We start from the raw sequence: 23,765 nt of genomic DNA on the forward strand, positions 1-23,765 counted from the left end.
GGCATTGAGCCCACAACTCCTACCGCATAGCTTTGGACATTCAAGCAACTCGTTGGAAGTGGTATGAATTGCCTCAGGAACCATGCAGCGAGTAGATAGGGAGCGTCCTTTTCCTTTATTATTCTGACCTTTTCTGCCAAAATATTCTCAGTCAGGTTGCCATTCCAATATAATAACATTTCTGTCATTGTGAAGGCACCTCTTTATGACAAGTCACATATGATAGGACAAGCTGTCATATTGGAGCACGACCTGATCATTGTGAAATCTCATTCTGATATCAGATGACGTCACATTCTCCAAACTTGTAATGTAGTTGTGCACTTCTAGTTTCTCTTTCACTTCCTACAGAAGCCCACACCCTTCGGTTGATATCCATCGCCATACTCTTCCTGATTCCCTGACACTTGTTTGGCAACTTAAAGTACGTTTTGGTTCACATCTAGCACCTTTTGTAAGGTAAACAAGTAATTTTCCTGTTGATGCAATACAGAAAACTCTTTCGTCAGTGTAAATCTCTCCTCTGAAAAACTACAGAATTCTGCTGACATTTACAGCAGCAAGTGCAAGGTGGGCCTCCCTATGAGGGACAGATAATGTCGCTTTCACAATAGCATTTTTTGCTCTCTATCCATCTTCCCATCAGGGTTATAAATACAAAATCAAATAGGGTTAATGCAGGAGTAGGTTTAATAATGAATAAAAAAAATAGGAGTGCGGGTAAGCTACTACAAACAGCATAGTGAACGTATTATAGTGGCCAAGATAGACACGAAGCCCATGCCTGCTACAGTAGTAAAAGTTTATATGCCAGCTAGCTCTGCATATGACGAAGAAATTGAAGAAATGTATGATGAGATAAAAGAAATTATTCAGGTAGTGAAGGGAGACAAAAATTTAATAGTCATGGGGGACTGGAATTCGACAGTAGGAAAAGGGGGAGAAGGAAACATAGTAGGTGAATATGGATTGGGGCTAAGAAATGAAAGAGGAAGCCGTCTGGTAGAATTTTGCACAGAGCATAACTTAATCATAGCTAACACTTGGTTCAAGAATCATAAAAGAAGGTTGTATACATGGAAGAATCCTGGAGATACTAAAAGGTATCAGATAGATTATATAATGGTAAGACAGAGATTTAGGAACCAGGTTTTAAATTGTAGGACATTTCCAGGGGCAGATGTGGACTCTGACCACGATCTATTGGTTATGAACTGTAGATTAAAACTGAAGAAACTGCAAAAAGGTGGGAATTTAAGGAGATGGGACCTGGATGAACTGACTAAACCAGAGGTTGTACAGAGTTTCAGGGAGAACATAAGGGAACAATTGACAGGAATTGGGGAAAGAAATACAGTAGAAGACGAATGGGTAGCTCTGAGGGATGAAGTAGTGAAGGCAGCAGAGGATCAAGTAGGTAAAAAGACGAGGGCTAGTAGAAATCCTTGGGTAACAGAAGAAATATTGAATTTAATTGATGAAAGGAGAAAATATAAAAATGCAGTAAATGAAGCAGGCAAAAAGGAATACAAACGTCTCAAAAATGATATCGACAGGAAGTGCAAAATGGCTAAGCAGGCATGGCTAGAGGACAAATGTAAGGATGTAGAGGCTTATTTCACTAGGGGTAAGATAGATACAGCCTACAGGAAAATTAGAGAGACCTTTGGAGAAGAGAGAGCCACTTGTATGAATATCAAGAGCTCAGATAGAAACCCAGTTCCAAGCAAAGAGGAGAAAGCAGAAAGGCGGAAGGAGTATATAGAGGGTCTATACAAGGGCAATGTACCTGAGGGCAATATTATGGAAATGGAAGAGGATGTAGATGAAGATGAAATGGGAGATACGATACTGCGTGAAGAGTTGACAGAGCACTGAAAGACCTGAGTCGAAACAAGGCCCCGGGAGTAGACAACATTCCATTAGAACTACTGACGGCGTTGGGAGAGCCAGTCCTGACAAAATTCTACCATCTGGTGAGCAAGATGTATGAAACAGGTGAAATACCCTCAGACTTCAAGAAGAATATAATAATTCCAATCCCAAAGAAAGCAAGTGTTGACAGATCTGAAAATTACCGAACAATCAGTTTAATAAGTCACAGCTGCAAAATACTAACACGAATTCTTTACAGACGAATGGAAAAACTAGTAGAAGCCGACCTCGGGGAAGATCAGTTTGGATTCCGTAGAAATGTTGGAACACGTGAGGCAATACTGACCTTACAACTTATCTTAGAAGGAAGATTAAGGAAAGGCAAACCTACGTTTCTAGCATTTGTAGACTTAGAGAAAGCTTTTGACAATGTTGACTGGAATACTCTCTTTCAAATTCTAAAGGTGGCAGGGGTAAAATACAGGGAGCGAAAGGCTATTTACAATTTGTACAGAAACCAGATGGCAGTTATAAGAGTCGAGGGGCATGAAAGGGAAGCAGTGAGACAGGGTTGTATGTGTATGGAGTGTAGCCATGTATGGAAGTGAAACATGGACGATAAACAGTTTGGACAAGAAGAGAATAGAAGCTTTCGAATTGTGGTGCTACAGAAGAATGTTGAAGATTAGGTGGGTAGATCACGTAACTTATGAGGAGGTATGGAATAGGATTGGGGAGAAGAGAAGTTTGTGGCACAACTTGACTAGAAGAAGGGACCGGTTGGTAGGACATGTCCTGAGGCATCAAGGGATCACAAATTTAGCACTGGAGGGTGGTGTGGAGGGTAAAAATCGTAGAGGGAGACCAAGAGATGAATACACTAAGCAGAATCAGAAGGATGTAGGTTGCAGTAGGTACTGGGAGATGAAGGAACTTGCACAGGATAGATTAGCATGGAGAGCTGCATCAAACCAGTCACAGGACTGAAGACCACAACAACAACAACATTCATCTTCCTTTGGATGGTGAATGACAGATCTACTGCTAACAGCAAGGCTCAAAGCTTTGTGAATTTTTTGTACGTTGAGGCAGTAAGTAGTCTGCACTGAACAGGCACTGCAGGTGGACAAGACAGTGTGGTAGCTGGTAGGCCCAATCATTGCCATGAGATCTCTACAAAAATAATGATATTCAGCTACCTAAAACTATTCTCTGAATTTTAATTATAGCTCTACACAGTGGCCCATAAACAAAATTTCTGCTACACCAGACAAGGCTTTCCGCCCTAGATACTTAGCATCACCCGTGCGAAGCCAGGGTGCGTAGACTGTATAATGTAAAATGAAATGTTTAAGCTATTATGTGCTTTCTGTATTTGAAACTACACCTTGTCAAAGCCTTGCATAGCTTAGGTGATACTGTGCTTGGCACTACTGTACATGCAGTGTTTGGCAGAAGAAACACGTCTGTGAAGCAATGCAATTTCCAGCAACTGAATTATTACATTTGAATGTGATCTGACATTAACAACCAGAGCCAGAATAATCAGAACAGATTTCAATATGATAAGAAGGACCATTGACCGTTTCCTAGTTAATTTCATTTTAACCTCATCAAATTAGGTCTCATTGAGAAGTATGGACTACAGAGATAAACAGCCAATGGCAACCATTTTCACTACGGGGATATGATACGACTAGGACACATTTATGTTCGCATTATGATGTGCGCTCTGTGAAACAGTTTCCAGAGAAAAACTGTTTGAAAATATACAGATGATTCATCTACACTGCTCTGTAGCATGCGCCTTGTTCGAGGAGTATTTCATGCACCTTATAAGAACAAGGGACCGAACAAACCGAGCCTAGGATTCAATTCTGGTACCTAGAGATTTATCATAGTTTTTAATTATTTACAATATCACTTTTATCTGTTACCGTAGTGTCTGTCTCACTTATGTCCACCATCACAAAAAAAGCCTACGTTCCAGTCTGAGTGCCAAGTGGGAAGGTTCTTGTTTATCTCACTTGCTGCATTGTCGGTTGTCTGAAGTTGTCCTCCTTAAGTGTGGTTCTGGTCATCAAGTGAGTTCTAGTGCCTCCACTTCACCTTACTGTTTGTTTTTGTTCATCTACTTGCAGCGGTGTCGGCTGCTCCACTATGTCTATCATGGTTTCCTCGTGAATTGCACAAAAAGGTACTGTGAGATGTACTGTCGAAAAAACAATGCGACATGTGCAGCCCAGGTTTCTAGAAATCCACGACTGGCTTGTAGATACAATTCATGTGAACTCTCATCAAGTACACACCACTTATTTTGACTCAGACGAGTACATGTTTTACGTGAAATTTATGGATCCCTTTCACATTGAAAAATTACTGTCACGACACGGTTCTCAAGTCATGTTCAAGCATTGCGATAATTCCATTAGTATGGTGTCACTCACAGACGCTGAAATTGACTATACCGATGTTTGAGTGTTCAACTTTCCAAAGGACATAATGACTACTCCTTACGGTAAAGTGGAAAATGTTCATCATTAACGTTAATCTATTCAACACAGATTACAGTGTTATAGTGGAATTCATTTCATGGAAATGCATATCAAATGCAGTATTCCATCACATTTGCAAGTATGTGGTTACTGTGTTGGTATCACCTGCACTGGTCAAGAGGGAACCTGCTTTCTGTGTAATTTAAGTGACATGTTCAGTCTAATTGCCTGTGGAGAATGTTGGTATTAAAGCTGTCATTATGCAGCATCAAGGGAATTAACGGTTGCTGATCTTGTTCCTTGCCGTCCTGAAGTCAGACCTACTTTTACTTCCGATCCTAATGACCAAAAAACAGTTCTGATAATTGTGTAAATCAATTTCTGCCTTTACCTCTGCAACAGCATCAGAACGGTTTTGCCCCCAGGTTAGTAAGTGCAACACTGGAAAACAAGCGCTGTTGCTCTCATGATGGCAAGGGGAAGGATTTGGCTGTGCCTTCCTCTGCATTGATTTTGTCCACTGGTCCTCTTGATGATAGAATACCTCCCGTCCATGGTATAGTGAGTGGCAAAGAAGTTATCTCCAGTATCCCTCCTGCTCGTGAAGTGGCTCCTTCTTAGCTACCTTCATGTGGAGAGGGAGTGGTGTCCTCCCCTTCGTCTTTATGTTTTCCATTACAGTCTAAGACGTTACAAAGTCCTCCTGCCCCTCGTCTTCAATCACCAACCGTTTCCTGAATTTGTTGTCTACAGGAACTCCAGAGGAGAACAAAATTAGTGACAAAGTATCAACTGTTTCATTGGTTGTTCCACAGAATGCTTCCACCTTATTGACTGGACCTGCATTACATACTGTGCCTATGACCCATCCCACACCTCCATCTGCAGAGGCCGCCACAACACGTTGCTGACAGAAAGAGCTTATGCAACCTGATGGTCACAGCCAGTGTGCTCCCTGCCGCCGTTGGATAAGCAGCTGCAGCAGCAAGTCGTATACCCCTAGCTTACTTATTTGTTACATAGTTTAATTCTTAATTTCTTTGCATGTTTTCGGGTACTTGCATTGTTTAATTCATAAATTTCGGGCATATTATAGTATTTGAGAGTTGTAGCATCGCGCTTTAGTGTTTCCTTCGTAGATTCTTACTTAAATTGCGTGCAAGTTTCATATAGGAGGTGTAATTTCGAGTCTTAGTTACTGTAATCGTAAATTCAGGCAGATTGTTGCGCAGTCGTTAGGCATTTGTACAGGTTAGTTAATACGTTCTTTGCGTGTTCCCTTGCGTTATCTAGGCACTGACTCGTGGTTCAGTAACTGTTGTTCAACATCGATTAGAATGCTTGCTGTGTTCGGATGAGGGCTGAGTTGGCATCCCTTCGCTCACAGCTGCAAGCGGCGCTGACTTCGGTCGCGCAGCTTGAGGCTGTTGCCAATGGGCACCACTGTGGGGAGCCGGACTTGGGTACCACGGGGATGCCAACCTCGTCCCGTCTGTCCCCAGATCGGTCTGCCGCTGTGGTTGCCCGGTTGCTGCCCACAGTGGGGCTGAGCCCTTGCCTGTGGTTGATTGGGAGGTCATTCCAAGGCGTGGCAGGCAGCGGAAGACGTCTCCGGAGGCTGATCAGAAAGCCTCCCCGGTGCGTCTGACAAACAGGTTTCGGGCACTGTCTCTGGCTGAGCCACATGCAACTGCCTGCCCTTTTTCAGAGGATGATTCTCAGTCTTCAAGGTCCGGGCAATCACAGAGGGTGGGCTTATTGATAGTTGGGAGCTCCAATGTTAGGCGCGTAATGGGGCCCCTTAGGGATATGGCAGCTAAGGAGGGGAAGAAATCAAGTGTGCACTCCGTGTGCATTCCGGGTGGAGTCATTCCTGATGTAGAAAGGGTCCTTCCAGATGCCATGAAGAGCACAGCGTGCAGCCAGCTGCAGGTGGTGGCACATGTCGGCACTAATGACGTGTGTTGCTTTGGATCTGAGGAAATTCTCTCTGGATGCCAGCGGCTGTCTGATTTGGTGAAGGCTGCCAGTCTTGCTTACAAGATGAAGGCAGAGCTCACCATCTGCAGCATCGTTGACAGAACCGACTGCGGAGCTTTGGTTCAGAGCCGGGTGGAGGGTCTGAATCAGAGGCTCAGACGGTTTTGCGACCGTGTTGGCTGCAGATTCCTTGACTTGCGCCATAGGGTGGTGGGGTTTCGGGTTCCGCTGAATAGGTCAGGAGTTCACTACACTCAGCTGGAGGCTACACGGGTAGCGGAGGCTGTGTAACGTGGACTGGGCGGTTTTTTAGGTTAGAAGGCCTCGGGAAAGTACGGGGTGAGCTGCAATCTCAAAGGGTGCATGGCAAATACAGGACGTGCTTGGATCAAGGAACAGTCGGAATTGTAGTTGTAAATTGTTGTAGTTGTGCTGGGAAAGTCCCTGAGCTTCAAGCGCTAATAGAAAGCACAGAAGCTGAAATCGTTATAGGTACAGAAAGCTGGCTAAAGCCTGAAATAAGTTCTGCAGAAATTTTTACGAAGTCTCAGACGGTGTTCAGGAAAGATAGATTAGGCAGAATTGGTGGTGGAGTGTTTGTGTCTGTCAGTAGTGGTTTATCTTGTAGTGAAGTCGAAGTAGATACTCCGTGCGAATTGGTATGGGTGGAGGTTATACTTAACAGCCGAAGTAAGTTAATAATTGGCTCCTTCTACCGAACCCCAGACTCCGATGATATAGTTGCGGAACAGTTCAGAGAAAATTTGAGTCTCGTAACAAATAAGTATTCCACTCATACGGTTATAGTTGGTGGGGACTTCAACCTTCCCTCGATATGTTGGCAAAAATACTTGTTCAAAACCAGTGGTAGGCAGGAAACATCTTCCGAGATTGTCCTAAATGCTTTCTCCGAAAATTATTTCGAGCAGTTAGTCCAGAAACCCACGCGAATTGTAAATGGTTGCGAAAACACACTTGACCTCTAAGCCACAAACAATCCAGAGCTGATAGAGAGCATCATGACTGATACAGGGATTAGTGATCACAAGGTCGTTGTAGCTAGGCTCAATACCCTTTCTTCAAAATCCACCAGAAACAAACGCAAAATAATTTTATTTAAAAAAGCAGATAAAGTGTCACTAGAAGCCTTCCTAAGAGACAATCTCCATTCCTTCCGAACTGACTATGCAAATGTAGACGAGATGTGGCTCAAATTCAAAGATGTAGTAGCAACAGCAATTGAGAGAGTCATACCTCATAAATTGGTAAAAGATGGAACTGATCCCCCGTGGTACACAAAACAGGTCCGAACTCTGTTGCAGAGGCAACGGAAAAAGCATGCAAAGTTCAGAAGAACGCGAAATCCCGAAGATTGGCTAAAATTTACAGACGCGCGAAATTTGGCACGGACTTCAATGCGAGGTGCCTTTAATAGGTTCCACAACGAAACATTGTCTCGAAATTTGGTAGAAAATGCGAAGAAATTCTGGTCGTATGTAAAGTACACAAGCGGCAAGGCGCAGTCAATACCTTCGCTGCGCAGTGCCGACGGTACTGTTACCGACGACTGTGCCGCTAAAGCGGAGTTATTGAACGCAGTTTTCTGAAATTCCTTCACCAGTGAAGATGAATGGAATATTCCAGAATTTGAAACACGAACAGCTGCTAGCATGAGTTTCTTAGAAGTAGATACCGGGTTGCGAAGCAACTCAAATCGCTTGATACGGGCAAGTCTTCAGGTCCAGATTGTATACCGATTAGGTTCCTTTCAGATTACGCTGATACAATAGCTCCCTACTTAGCACTCATATACAACCGCTCGCTCACCGATAGATCTGTACCTACAGATTGGAAAATTGCGCAGGTCGCACCAGTGTTTAAGAAGGGTAGTAGGAGTAATCCATCTAACTACAGACCTATATCATTGATGTCAGTTTGCAGTAGGGTTTTGGAGCATATACTGTATTCACACATTATGAATCACCTCGAAGGGAACGATCTATTGATACGCAATCAGCATGGTTTCAGAAAACATCGTTCTTGTGCAACGCAGCTAGCTCTTTATTCGCACGAAGTAATGGCCGCTATCGACAGGGGATCTCAGGTTGATTCCGTATTTCTGGATTTCCAGAAAGCTTTTGACACTGTTCCTCACAAGCGACTTCTAATCAAGCTGCGGGCCTATGGGGTATCATCTCAGTTGTGCGACTGGATTCATGATTTCCTGTCAGGAAGGTCGCAGTTCGTAGTAATAGATGGCAAATCATCGAGTAAAACTGAAGTGATATCGGGTGTTCCCCAGGGAAGCGTCCTGGGACCTCTGCTGTTCCTGATGTATATAAATGACCTGGGTGACAATCTGAGCAGTTGTTGTTGGCTGTTTGCAGATGATGCTGTAATTTACAGTCTAGTAAGGTCATCCGAAGACCAGTATCAGTTGCAAAGCAATTTAGAAAAGATTGCTGTATGGTGTGGCAGGTGGCAGTTGACGTTAAATAACGAAAAGTGTGAGATGATCCACATGAGTTCCAAAAGAAATCCGTTGTTATTCGATTACTCGATAAATAGTACAATTCTCAAGACTGTCAGTTCAACTAAGTACTTGGGTGTTAAAATTACGAACAACTTCAGTTGGAAAGACCACATAGATAATATTGTGGGGAAGGCAAGCCAAAGGTTGCGTTTCATTGGCAGGACACTTAGAAGATGCAACAAGTCCACTAAAGAGACAGCTTACACTACACTCGTTCGTCCTCTGTTAGAATATTGCTGTGCAGTGTGGGATCCTTACCAGGATTGACGGAGGACATCGAAAGTGTGCAAAAAAGGGCAGCTCATTTTGTATTATCACGTAGTAGGGGAGAGAGTGTGGCAGCTATGATACGTGAATTGGGATGGAAGTCATTACAACAAAGACGTTTTTTGTCGTGGCGAGATCTATTTACGAAATTTCAGTCACCAACTTTCTCTTCCGAATGTGAAAATATTTTGTTGAGCCCAACCTACATAGGTAGGAATGATCATCAAAATAAAATAAGAGAAATCAGAGCTCAAACAGAAAGGTTTAGGTGTTCGTTTTTCCCGCGCTCTGTTCGGGAGTGGAGTAGTAGAGAAATAGTATGATTGTGGTTCGACAAACCCTCTGCCAAGCACTTAAATGTGAATTGCAGAGTAGTCATGTAGATGTAGATGTAGATGTGTGGCGGCACATAAGAAATCTAAGGAAAAAGATTCCGATGGCAGGGGTTCAATGTCTGATTAATCTGTAGACTCTGCAATGGACCTTGATGCTCAGCTGTCTACATAATTCTGTTCGGTTTGTTCCATACATTCCTGTATAACTGTGGTCATTGACCCAAATGTACGTGTTCTTTTTCTTAAACGTTAATTGCGTAAGATCAGAATTGCGATTGGCTTAGCTAATCAGTTCATTTATGATTCACGTGCAGACGTAGTATTCTGAAAGGAGGTTTTAGTTAGGCATTTCTCGTTTTCGTATGATCTTTAATATAGCACCAGAATATTCAATGGGGACTGCCTTTCATGAAGGCATTCCTATTGCTGAGGTGTAAATGTTGGATTCTGGCAGTTGCATTGGTTGTCAGCTTTTTAATCTTACCTTGGTTCTTTGATATGCCCTGCATGGCACTGGTCGCACAGTGGATCATTTGTGTTTTTGTAAAGGTGAAATTGTTTACCTGTTGCTTAAGAGTCCTCCGAGTATTCTGTTGGGTGGTAATTTTAATTGTGTGTTGCACCCTGCAGATCAGTCTCCAAATTTTAATTTCTGTCATGACTTGCATGAATTGTTCCATGCCTTGTGCCTGAGGGACATTTGGATATGTAAATACCTGATGTTAGTTACATTTACCTACTTTACTGATACTTATAGTAGCAGATTAGATAGTTTTTACTTATCAGACTGTCGAAGGGATAGTGTTCTTAATGTTGAAGTCATCCCTGCTTCCTTTACAGATCACTGTGCTGTGACTGCAACTCTCAATCTTGTACGGCTACCTCTCAAATTGTTTCACACTTTGTGGATGATAAATGTCGCTCACCTAGCTGACTCCTCTCTTGATGATGTGTGTGAGCTGTGTGGGAGCATACTTTTGGTTCACTGGGAAGTACTCTTCCATCCTTGACTGGTGGCAAAACTGAGGCTCAGGCAAGCTTTGATACCTTTTTGTGCTGGCAAAGCACCGGACTTTTGGGGAACTAATGAATTTTACTATTCCATCCTGCATGAACTTTATAATGCTGTGGATCACACATCTCTCCCAATGAGTATTTTAGGCATGTAAAGACAAAATTCTTAACCTAGCAGATGATACAATTGGAAAGTTTGAAACTGCTATCCAAGCCACATTCATTGGTGACGGAAGAACTGACTTCCTTATATCATTCGGCATCAGACCCATCATTCATTCTCTCATGAAAAATGGTGGACACATCGTAATGGCACAAGCTGATATAGTGCGTGTCTTAAACCAATACTGTCAACATCAGTGACATCAGTGTGTCCAATGATACTTTTTACTATCCACTAGTCAGCACCTTGGATATGACAGTTACACCTGAACATAATGAGTTTATAAAATTATTGTGGGATAAGCTTCTCAAAAGTCCCTGGGTCTGGATGTACTTCCCAAGGAATTTTACATGCATTTTCGGTGTCTGTTGGGTGCTACCTGTATGTCCCTTTTGAATGAAGTGTTACAGGGCAGAGTAGTGCTGAGCTTGTTCAAAGTGGGGAAAACTGTTTTAATCCCGAAACACCCTCGACTGGCTGCCCACAATGGCTTTCGCCCCATTACTTTGTTAAACTTTGATTATAAGACTGGCATGGGCGATTAATAGTAGGATGCCGGCTCTAATGAAGATGGTTGTTGCAAAACATCAAACTGGATACCTGGTTGTACCCCTCTTACTCCTATAGTCAAGTGTCATGACATGGTTTCTGTTGCTGCTGTAATATATGTACCTTGTGCCCTTGCTGTTTTAGATTTTGATAAGGCATTTGAACATGTTAATCATGACTTTTTGCTTCGAATTCTGGAGACTGTTGGCTTTACTGTTGGTACACGGCGAGTGCTCTCAAATCTGCTCACGGTTATTTCCAGTGGTTGCTAAAGGCCAGTTGATGCCCCCCGATAAATATCCATTGGGGGAATGCCTCAAGGAAGCCCAATGTCAATGACTTGTTTGTGTTGTTTCTGTAACCCCTGCTTTGGATGCTGGCATCCCAGCTGAATGGTTGGACTCATTCCGGAGAGACTATAGCTGTTTGTGCATATGCAGATGACGTGATGGTTCTACACTGCAATCCTGCGGAGATGCCTCAACTGAAGGCTGTAATCAATGATTATTGTCAGAGTTCTAGTGCAGTACTTAATGAAGGTTAATGCAGCCTTCTTACTTTGTGAGGTTTTGAAGACACGGTTGTTCCATTGGCTACTGCAGTGGATCAACATACATCTCTCAGTATCATCATTGATCGTTGTCCACTCAAAGTGGCAACACTCAACTGAAAGTCTGGTATGGACAGAATTCAGGGAGCAATACTAGAACAAGAAAGGTGTTCTCTTACCCTGCTCCACAAACTCTGAATACTGGATACATATGTCTTATGCAAAGCTTATTACATAGCCCAAGTTCATCCACTTCCCTCAACAATGGTGAAGAAACTACAACAGTTGTCTGGTCGAGAATGAAATTTTCACTCTGCAGCGGAGTGTGTGCTGATATGAAAATTCCTGGCAGATTAAAACTGTGTGCCGGACCGAGAGTCGAGCTTGGGACCTTTGCCTTTCACGGGCAAGTGCTCTACCAACTGAGCTACCCAAGCACGACTCACGCCCCGTCCTCAAAGCTTTACTTCTGCCAATATCTCGTCTCCTACCTTCCAAACTTTACAGAAGCTCTTGTGCGAACCTTGTAGAACTAGCATTCCTGGAAAAAAGGATATTGTGGAGACATGGGCACTTGCCCGCAAAAGGAAGGTCCCGAGTTCGAGTCTCGGTCCGACACAGTTTATCTGCCAGGAAGTTTCATATCAGCGCACACTCCGCTGCAGAGTGAAAATTTCATTCTGGAAACAACCCACAGGCTGTGGCTAAGCCATGTCTCTGCAATATCCTTTCTTTCAGGAGTGCTAGTTCTGCAAGGCTCGCAGAAGAGCTTCTGTAAAGTTCGGAAGGTAGGAGACGAGATGCTGGCAGAAGTGAAGCTGTGAGGACGGGGCGTGAGTCGTGCTTGGGTAGCTCAGTTGGTAGAGCACTTGCCCGCGAAAGGCCAAGGTCCAGAGTTCGAGTCTCGGTCCGGCACACAGTTTTAATCTGCCAGGAAGTTTCAGTTGTCTGATCGTTCCTTATGGAAATGACATATCTTTCACGTATGGTGTGCGGTGGTGTCAAAGCCTCCATTCCTGTGGGGGTTGGGCCTGGCTGATATACGAAGGAAGACGCAAATGCTATACATGCGACATATTGTTTTGACGATAACTCAGGAAACTTACACATTCACATCCTGTTTATTTCTCTATGTCTGTTCTGCTGGTCTTGACCCCCCTATTGATGTTGGTTGCATAAATTACAAGTTAAAATGCCTGCATGACTTCTATCTTGTGGTGAGTTGTTTAGCGGCTGACATTTTATGAAGACCTGTCCTCACCATGAAATTCCCAAAGACTCATTGGGAAGGAGTTCCTTGCCCAAATCCCATTGTAAGAGAATCGCCACAAACAACCTGGACCACAGTTTGGTCCAATATCAGTCTTCCGATTTTACCAATGCATGTAGCATGCTAATGGTATAAGGTAGTAAATAGCTTGATTCCAATGAACGAACGAGCGAACGGCTTCCCATATTGGGCATAGCATCATGGATTTATGCAGTCGTCGTACTTCTAGAGATACAATACAACACTGTTTTACTTGTGGAGATCATATGGAAAACTGGTCGTGGATTAGGACACATTTGGCCCTGCTTATTCGATCTTCTGAGATTGTACATGCTACAGACATCATATTCTGCCCAGGTTCTTCCTTCTTTCAACAGTCAAAAACTGTGTTGCTGGGACACTTAATTCATTATGTTGTACAAGGTGAGGGGGAAGATCACATTGACTTCAGGAAGTACTTGACCACGGCTTTTTGGACATGCCTGCTACTGCCTAAATATCGAGACCTCTTCGCCAACACGTTCAGTCTTGTTTTTCATCTGCAGGTGTTGGTTAATTTCATTTTCCTGATGATAGGGTTTTTACGTCTTATGTATGTTCCCATCTGTTTTGCTCTGGCTTGTTCTCTCGTAGTTTCCCTGCTCGTTTTGCTTTGCTTTGACTCTGTATCATTCCAGTTCTGTTGTATAATGTGTAAGATGCAGTAATATACATGAGTGTATATAATCCTTGCAATCCAATTGGAATTTTTCCCTTACGGAAGGCTTCTTTTGTGATTTAGACTGTAGTGTGATTTCGTTGTCTAAGTATTTACCATCCCAGAGACAAAGACCAACTGTTAAAAGATACACGCTCAAGAGACCAGGAAAATTGGGCTGCAGAGGGCGCTAAATACATGTGCGTAAGAACTATGCCTTGCTTGTGTGCATTTTACATTAAAGCAAGAATGAAATTTCCTCCACAAGTCTACTAAAAATGCAATAAATTTACAGGTATATATGACTTATAAAATTTCTAATACATTTGCTGACAGAGTAATACTGTGCACAAATTCAGTGTGCAGAAGCTAGAGTTCTATTTACAACGGACCACTGTTACAAATGCACGTGGAAAGAAAAGCAAATATGAGCTAAAACAACGTCACTAAAAAGAAAAACTTCCGCTTAACTCTATTGAAGCTTAAGCGGAAAGGGAAATTGGAAAGCAGTGGGAGCTATATACATGCACATCTTGCTGATGTTAAGTAACATAATTTTACATTGAAGCAATATGACAATCTCTTATAGAAGGCCAGTAATAAATGCAATAATTTTAGAGGTATTTATTAAATTTTCTGTGAAATATTTATGTACCAGAGTGATACTGCACGTAAATTTAGTACACAGAAGATAACAATTCTATTACAAAAATTACTTCTGCTACAAAAGAGTGGAGGAAAGGATAAAATGGGTAAAGTTACATCACAATATAAAAAATGAGAACATTCTTTTTAACTGTACCAATAAAATTTTTTGTAATACCAACTGTAGGAACATATGTTGAAAAGGCCACAAAAAACAAAATCTAGTGATATGAAATGTCAGTTGCTGAACAGTAGAAGAAGAAATATTTTGAGGAAAGTGGCACATTCACCGATGTTAGCGGAGATTGGTAACCGTATTTTATATGACCACGAGCAGCAGTTTAAATCCATCAAGGAAGTGCTTACTCGCGAGTTGCAACTGATCGTTCAAAATGTTACCGTCTCTCTTAGTGAGATGTTTATAAATTTCAAGTTCTTCTAATAAATCCAATACCCAGTCTTTTATTTCCTTACACAAAAGTACAGTTTCTTCTAATTCCCTGAGAGAATGGTCTGAAATAGGTAAATGTTCATCAAATGAAAAATTATGCACATTTCCCCCTTTCTTACACAACAGATGCTCCTTATATCTGGCTTTAATAGCTCTACTGGCCTGCCCTATATAATAGCTAGGGCAATCTTTACAGAGAAATTTATAGACACCTGAATTTATTAAAAGATCTTGTTCAGTTTTTAATGTATGTACTAAACTTTCCGTCAAACTGCTGTTCACAGAGAAGGTACCTTTACAACTGTATTTTCTAGTCAGAAGATGGCCAGTCCTGTATGACACATTACATAAAGATGGTATTGAAATAAACTTGCAATTTCCCTCTTCATTAATCTTGTTTGTTGTCACCTAATGTTGAAAAATTTTTATTTGCCCTTCTGTTGCTAAGTATCTGGTCGACTATGTCTTGTTTATAACCATTATTGATAGCAAGTCTTAATCAAATTAATTTCTTTCTGAAAATTGTATGGGGAAAGTGGCGTTGTTAAAGCACAACTTATTGCTGAATTGTATATATGAATATTATATATGTCAAGAGCTGCTTGGCTTCAGCTTATGTAATTTACCACCGTGTGATGCAACAAGGCCCACTCCTCCTGAAGAAAATATTTTTAGATAGATCAAAACCTAGGTCAAGGGCTAAATAAACCTTTGGTTTGCAACTGGTTGGCTGATTTTTTTCAACCTCTTCAGGTTTATACAGTTGCTGATTTGCAGTCATATTTAAAATTTTGAAACAGAAAAACACCTTCAGAGTCCTAAAAGACTGTCGCCTTGACTTTACCAACTGAAGGTGCGGCTTTGAACTGTTTCTTTGGAGGAGAGGTGGTATGGCGTCGGTCCATGGATTGCTGTTTTGTTTACAATTTGAAGTGATGAACTCGTGTTTCATTGGCTGTGACAAGGTTGTAAAAAAATTGTAACACTCAGCTTCATAACAAGCAGTCAACTCCACACAGATGATCCTTCGTTGCTCTTTATGGTCCCTTGTTAGACAGCGAGAAACCCAGCAGTCACACATTTTTGAGTAAACCAGTTGGTGGACGAGTGTGTCAGCACTACAGAGAGAGACGTCCAGTTGTGCAGCGAAGTGTTTGATTCTGATCCGTTGATCACCTCAAATGAGAGTGTCCACACGTTCCAACATTACATGAGTCACAGCTATGTACGGCTGGCCGGTTTGCCGGAGATCGGACAGGTTCGCATGACATTGCTACGTTGATGACAGATGCATCGCCCAACAACTCACCATGCTTTTGTTCACTGTCAGGTATCTGTAAAAATTTTCCAAGTGCTTATGAATATTTGCAATGCTCTGGTTTTCCACTAAAAGAAACTTGGTGACAGCTCTCTGCTTGGAACATGTGTCCATTACAGACACCATTTTGAGGGCTATACACAGTGCTAGCACCTATCAGAACTGTGAAACTATAGAGGTTGAAGCAAGAATATTCCACAGTGTCCCACAATAAATTCCGCATTTTTCAATCAAAACTGGCCGAGAAAAAAATAAGGTGCATTACTTGTTGAATGTTCTTCGTACACTGGAAATTAGGTAAGGGAAACAATTGAAAATAGAATATTAAAGACAAATCCAAACTTATGTTAGGTATACAGCACAGTACCTAACAACAGAGAGAAACTTAGAGAAACTTGTACAAGCATTCAAAGATTTATTTTAATGTTGGTGTAGCTCAAGAGAGGAATTTGCAACATAGGTTGTTACTACTGGAGATAATAAGATTGAGGAAGTATTACTAGACGTATTGCACAAAGCCATTGCAGGTATGAAGGAAGAAAAGGTGCCTGGAAATGATATTTCAGTAAGATTGGTTAAAGCTGGTGAGAAGCTAAAACATACAAAAGTTACAAAATTATGTATTGAATGTCTGCCTGGAAATGCAACTGCTCAAAACAGGAATAATAAAATTATTATCCTGTTTCTCAAAAAAGGAGACAGGCAAGACATAAAACTTAGGCATAGAAAGTGGTGAAATCTGCAGTTAAAAAAACTCTTTGGTAATCTGTCTATGGAAATAAAAAGTGTGACAGATAGCAGAAGTGTTTTCAACATCCCCTTCTGTACCATAGAGGAATTCTCCAATTGAAATAATCAATCTTTTTTTGCAGGAAAAGCTTTGTAATGGCTAGCATGTTGTCATATAAATATTGTTTTCAGTATTTGTTCTGTTGATGCATCCTGTGCCGTAATGTTTTTTGTGAATATGATCTATGAAACAAGTAACTAAGTAGCCAAGATATAGACCTATCTGCTTCCTCCCACTGCTGTGCAAGATATTAAATTATTACTAATCACACATAAAATACATTGTATTTGAATCTTTCAGAACAAGTTGTATTTCAGAACCACTAAGCACCTTTGATAAATAAATCTTTATCAACTATTGATTTTGATCATTCAATCGTATCCCTCTATCTTAACCTATATATAATTGCATCTATGGCAACATTTTTACTGTGATGTTAAAAAAATTTAAAAAATGAGAACTGTCTGGTGCCACTGTCGTTAATAGTAAAATTCATTGTATATCAACTGTGAAATCCATTGATATAGTTCTTCATACACAAGATATAATGAGGTTCCATATTATGTGGAGTAACCCGCCCTCCATCTCTTGAACACTATAAAAATTTATAAATACATGCTGCACATATTTGATCTTGAAACCCTAGAAGTATTTATAGATAAAAATGTAAATCATCTTAAGAGGTGAGAAATTTTGCCTGTATATTGAAAAATGTCTTTGTCTGTGTAATGAAAAATGTGGTCTCTGGCAAATTTACATCCTGTTTGACCTGGTAGAAACTTCTAATGAGAAAGTTGTTAAGAAAACTATAAAATTAATTTTGGTATCATGTGAGACATCATTATTATATAGGCTCATCTGTGAATGCAATTTATTTACAAGACACTCTGTGCATGGTATCATATGGTAACTGACATCCACCGCCAGGGTTCATGCTTCAACGGGCTTGTCTTAATAGGACTGAAAATATTTCCTATCTCCCAAATAGATTATATTTGCAGATATTAAATACTCTTCAGTGACCACACCTGTCATCCAAAACAATGATATACAAATATGAAAGAGTACAGGAAACTGCAGTATCTCAGAAACATAGAAGGATAAACGAGGAAAAAAAAGAATGTAATTCTTCAGAGGATGTATGAAGTGAGACTTTTACAAACACTTTGTTGACTGTTTACCATAAGTGCTTTTGAATCCTTCAGTTTCAGATTTAAAAAAAACTTTGCAGAAACTGTGAACAATAAACACTATAAGGAAAAAAATTCTCGTAGTCATGTAGCTTGACTAATTAACAGCAGTTAAACACTAAGTGATGTTTAAGATTTTATACATGCTTAAATTTGTTCATCCTGTGATTCTGATTCAAGTTCACTGTTAGTGTTCTCACTGAGTCATATTGAAATTGGTTCCAATGCAGCATCCCTAACACACTGTGTAGCATAGCCCCCCCCCCCCCCCCCCAAATCCTGATCTTTTACACATTTGACACAATCTTCTTTCATAGCATTATCCAGCACTTGATTTGTAAGGCAGTCAACAATGACAAACTTGAAAGTTGTAACCCTTTTTGTTGTATCGTATTTAGCTTGAACCCATATCAGCTCAATAGGATTATACTATCAGTGCTATGGCAGAAGTCACACATCATGTCCCATTTCCTTTGCAGTGTGCTCCATTTCATAGACCTCCTTCCCATCTCGTATCTCTTGCTTGTATTAAAGCTCAACCCCAGTTTCAGTGGGTGAAAACTGAACTTTTTTTTTCCTTAAGCAGATCCACAATGTCTGTTTCACGCCAGTTTGAAGATAGTGGTTTGGCAGCTTACATTATCTATTACAATAATGCAGCCTTTCCTCCAATGAGCACAACAGATCAGTGAACCAATTATTGAAAACGTGCCGTTCATTTGTGAATGATTATCAAATTTGGCAGAACTCTTACAGCTACGAAACACAAGTTTTGCTCTTGAAGTAAAACCATTATTTGTGGACGCAGCATGAGCAGCAGTGAGTTGACCACCTTGACCTGTAGGTACTTTCAGGCCACTATCTCCTTTGGAGTTATGCCAATTATATTTGTTTGTGTAGTTTTGTGAAATCCAAGTTTCATCCACATAAATCACAGGATTATTGTCCTTTGTATTCAGTAAATGCATAGTCTGCTTTGTAGTTCTTGAGGTGACAACATTCCATTTGTGCCCATCCTTACATTTTCTTAACTAAAAACTGATGTGTTTTAGAAGGTGGAGAATCTACGTTTTGGAGTCCTCATACTGTTTTGTGTTGTTTGTCGCGGGCTTTATCGAGTGTAGGATACTCTCATTTATTGTAGAATTTTAACACAATCCTGCAGTCTACTTCTTTATTAAAATTGTTCATTTGAGTAAGTCTACTTTCTTGTTTACATCCCTTTCATAGTAAATCAAAGACTGTGCTCACACCTATATCCTCTGAAAAAGTTACATGTTGCACAGTTCTTTCTGAGACTTCACATGCTTCTGCCATCAGTTTTTGTGCTTGAGCAAAGTTAATGCTCTGTCAGGCTTATTTGACATGACCAAGTTTGTTGAAAACTGGAAGGCATTAGATATGACATATTTAGTTTGTTATCTAATGTCCATTTGAGCCTGGCATATGCTAAGAGGATGTGGGCTATCACCAATGCTTTGCATAGTAAAGTGCTCTTCAGTATCATTTATAATTATCTGTAAAGCAGAAAAACTTCATGAAACAAAGCATAACCAACCACATGGAAGTGGTAAAACACAGGTAAAATGGGGTAACACGTAAGGGGAGAACATGGACAACCTTGAGCTGCCTTTTTTTCATGACAGCAACTGCGCTAGTAGTTGACAGCTGAATGAAACAGATACATCAGTGGGACAGTAAACTGTAAACCTATTTCATTCGTTGAAACAGAAACAATGCTAATGGTTTCAGTCTGCAACTATCAGAGTCTGTAATGAGTAGAAGGTGGAAAAAACTACACGTTTTCATAGAAACTGCCAACATTTTATTTGAATGCATATTGAACTACTGTTGTGTCAGAATGCCGCAGTTACATTAGATATTCTGGAAGATGTACTTTAACTGCAAATTTCAAGGCACAATAGTTATGATACTGATGTGACAGTGAATATTTGTGTTTCAGGAGACGACAGCCCTTCAGGACTCGTCGTGGCACTGTCTGTAGCTATAGGTGTGTTTGGATTCCTTTTAATCTTGTCCACGGCTGCGTATTTTGTGTTACGCCAGCGCTTGGGTAGACGACGCAGAGCCCCGGATCACCAGGAACTCTCTCTCCAGGGACCAATTATTGAAGTGGTGAGTGAAGGCACAAGGTAGTCTGCCAGTATAAAATGTTTTAGTGAAGTTATCTGCTCTCATGAAGCATAAAAAGGATGACATATTGCTCAGTTGTAAACTTATAATCTAGATGTATTATTCCTGTAGCAATAGCTTTTGTAGCTCATCATTCGCTTCTCTTGGTCTCAATGTTCAGTTCACTAACACACAGTACGTGTTGTTCTGTTTGTATCTTTCCTTTTGGTACCTTTCTACTGGACAGGTTGTGTGGAAAACTTGTGACTGTGATGGAAAATATATGCACATCCTTAATTTTCAGTCTTAAAATATACTCAGTGTTCATTATGGATTGCCACTAGGCACATAGGAATTTGCTAATGGGAGTAATGAATTCTGTACTATGCATCAGCAAATGTGGCAACTTGTGAGATTCCACTTCGTTGCTCACTTCCCTAATAATTACTCCTCACCTCATCAGTGATGGATTGTTTCATCATTAGTAATGTTTGATGATTGGTTGGGTGTAGTTCATTAAGCACAATGGGCACATGCCACTATTAATTTGTGATACACTTTGTCAATAGATATTATTGAATTATAGCAACAGAATCGTGTCACTAGATCTGAACTTTCATGAATGCTTCAATCTTGGACAAAATTCCCTACTTGTGAATTACTGTTCAATATTCTTCCAACATGCAACCATAAAAATTCAGTACACTTCTGGATTTGCTTTTGAATGTTTCCCCTGACTGAGTGCTTGCGCCCAACCAGATCTGTAGACTCCACTTTAACAACTGCTGTGCTGGTGTGCACTCAGTCACGAACAACCTTATAACTTGCTATGGAGTCCAAAGATACTTAACTGCAAGTTGTCACACGTCACAGAGGTTGTAATTGTTCTCCTATTTTCCTTTTTGTCATACTTCCCACACTCGTCTAAAACTCTTCCCTGCACATGCCTAGTGAAGTTGCCAAACTGCACCTTTGAACAGTACTGTCAACAGTGTTGTCTGACACACATATGAGACGGCCGTTCATAATGCTTACTTAAGAAAGACGCATTAGTGCAATCTGCAGTGCTGACAAGATTTCTCCTTTTGTGGGATTGTCTCCAAGATAACAAATAAATTAGTACATCTCGTACATACTACCTTCATTTGACATTTTGTGTCTTGTAACTCGGTCATCTTAACTCACAAAGAAGAGTAGCAAGAGGACATGAAGAAAACCAAAGATGACTCCGCAAATGAACTGTCCTTCCATGCAGTGAACACGCGATTAACTGATAACTGCAACCAAATTCCAAAGACGTTCTGCTGCTGAAGGCAGGAGTGATTTGCTCTGTTGCCACATAATCCATGTTGACAGTAGTCATCTGTTTGGTGTTTGTTGCTACTTAGGATGCTAGCAGGATGGCAGCTGTGGTAGAAATGACTCTTTTGACAATAGTGTATGCTTAAGAGTCTTGGACCTTTCTAGACTGAGTGAAAGATTTCTCATTGAGTTGCAGATGAAGGGAAAACAGGAGGGAGAAAACTGACATTCCAATTCTGATTCCAGACACCACTTTTGCTGTTCCCTGGAGTAGTACTGAGCACAATACAGATGCGGTAGCTTCTCCGAGGAAAACAGTGTTACGGACATGTGCTTCTTGAGTGCACATAACTTACTTTTAGAAGTAAAGGTGACAACTTATTGAATAATAAAGGCGTTGAGTTGTCACCAGACACACAAACAAGACTGAAAACTACAGTATATTCCAAATGAATTCTTTTAGGAGTTAGAGTACATGTATGCACATTCACATGCACATATATGTGTGCTCATGCCAACCCCCCCCCCCCCCCCCCCCCACACACACACACACACACACGTACGTGGTTAAGCTACGGCTATCCTCAATGCTAAAGATTATCATAAGAAAGTGGATATCTGTTACTGGAAGATAGAACATACCAGATTCTCAAACGGGATACCACACTGGCATGGGATCTATTAAACAACTGTGGCCTCTCTGATGAACTTGGAAAAAGCTTAAGGTCACAGTACCTAGGTCACACAGGTTATGTGGTCTGCCTAAAATACGTATAGATGGTGTACCACTGAGTCCATTTGTGTGTCTCCTACACACATACTGGCAGAGTAGTTAACTAAACTATTAGTACCTATAGTCAGTCACTGTGGACATCAAAGGACATCATATTAAAACCTCACAAATGTTTTTTAAAATATCATAAAGCAGATGAGGATAGTCCCAAATGAAGTTGTGGTCTGCCTCCTCAGTGTGGTCTCTCTTTCTATGAAGCTACCAGTGGAAGACCCATTAAAACTATTGGCCACTCATTTTTCCCCAGAAATTTTGAAGTTGTTTTGACACACCTTGATGACTACTGATATTTTGTGCTGCAGAAATTGTTATGAAATGACAGTTGCAACAGCCATGGATTTGCCAGAGCTATTTTTTTCATGGAGGATTTTGAAGAATGGGCATTAAACAGTGCTTGCTTACATCCATCCTATTTCTTCACGTGCATTGATGATACAGTTTTAATCTAGCTGCACGGCAGTGAGTCACTGCAGCAGTTTATCAACCACATGACTGGTATACATCCAATCATTAGGGTTACAGTGGAGGTGCAGAAGGATGGGAAGTTGCTTTTCTTAGATGTGTCATTTGAACGAACATAAGCTCAATGGGCATAACTTCTACCATCAAGCTCAGAAGAGAACTATGCTGAACACCTTAATACACAGAGCCAAGACTATTTTGGACAAGGACTACATCGGCTCAGAACGAGTATTCTGTCCATGAAATTACATGAACACTGTTGAGGAAACTGAGACAAAACACCAGTAGAATGAGCCAGGGGGACCGACACACAGTGCGGCTTCCATTCTGCAATGCAACAACTATTAAGATTGGTAGAGTCCTAAATAGGTAAGGAACTGAACCAGTCTTCTGGCCCCCCAGGAAAAGTAAAGAGATATTGTGACCTGTTACAGATAGTCTCTGTCTGAGAGTACCAGGAATTTATACTATTCTTTGCGAGTGTGGCTGAAATTCTGTGGACCAATTTGTACAGATTATTGTCTATTACTGTGTTGAGCATTAGTGTCACTGTAAATACAGGAATCTCAAAAAATTTGCAGTGGTCGAGCACAGCGTGCTAAATACATACACGAGTTTTCTTAATAAATGAGAATTCTTCACACATTGAACTATTGGGACTCTGTGATCAAGGAAGTAATTGATGTTATACTATGTGAAGACAGCTGTAGTATAGACACTAGCTGTGCACTTACCAATGCACAGAAGCTTGCATTCAATAAAGCTAGTGTGAGCTATGCCACTGCGAGTGGCACTGGATACTGAGTGCAGTTGTAACCTACAGAGATAGTGCACCACCTCAGTACAGGCAGTTTCCTTAATATCACTATGATATAGTCCAGCCAATTGGGTGTTGTCATCTGGGCATAGAAATTGCAGCCTCGCCAGTTTTATGACAGTTGGACTTAGCCCAT

General features: G+C 40.9%; 1 protein-coding gene across 2 annotated transcripts in view; it reads left to right on the forward strand.

Annotated features, from left to right (window-relative positions):
• The window catches only part of LOC126185149 (putative inactive tyrosine-protein kinase Wsck), a 197,722-nt gene that overhangs the window by 59,781 nt on the left and 114,176 nt on the right, over nt 1–23,765 (forward strand). For both annotated transcript variants that reach the window (XM_049927994.1, XM_049927993.1), the window contains exon 6: nt 20,086–20,258. In XM_049927994.1, coding sequence (XP_049783951.1) covers nt 20,086–20,258 — 173 coding nt within the window. The remainder of the gene's footprint in view (nt 1–20,085; nt 20,259–23,765) is intronic.

The sequence above is a fragment of the Schistocerca cancellata genome, chromosome 4 (genome assembly GCF_023864275.1).
Source record: "Schistocerca cancellata isolate TAMUIC-IGC-003103 chromosome 4, iqSchCanc2.1, whole genome shotgun sequence".
NCBI lineage: Eukaryota > Metazoa > Arthropoda > Insecta > Orthoptera > Acrididae > Schistocerca > Schistocerca cancellata.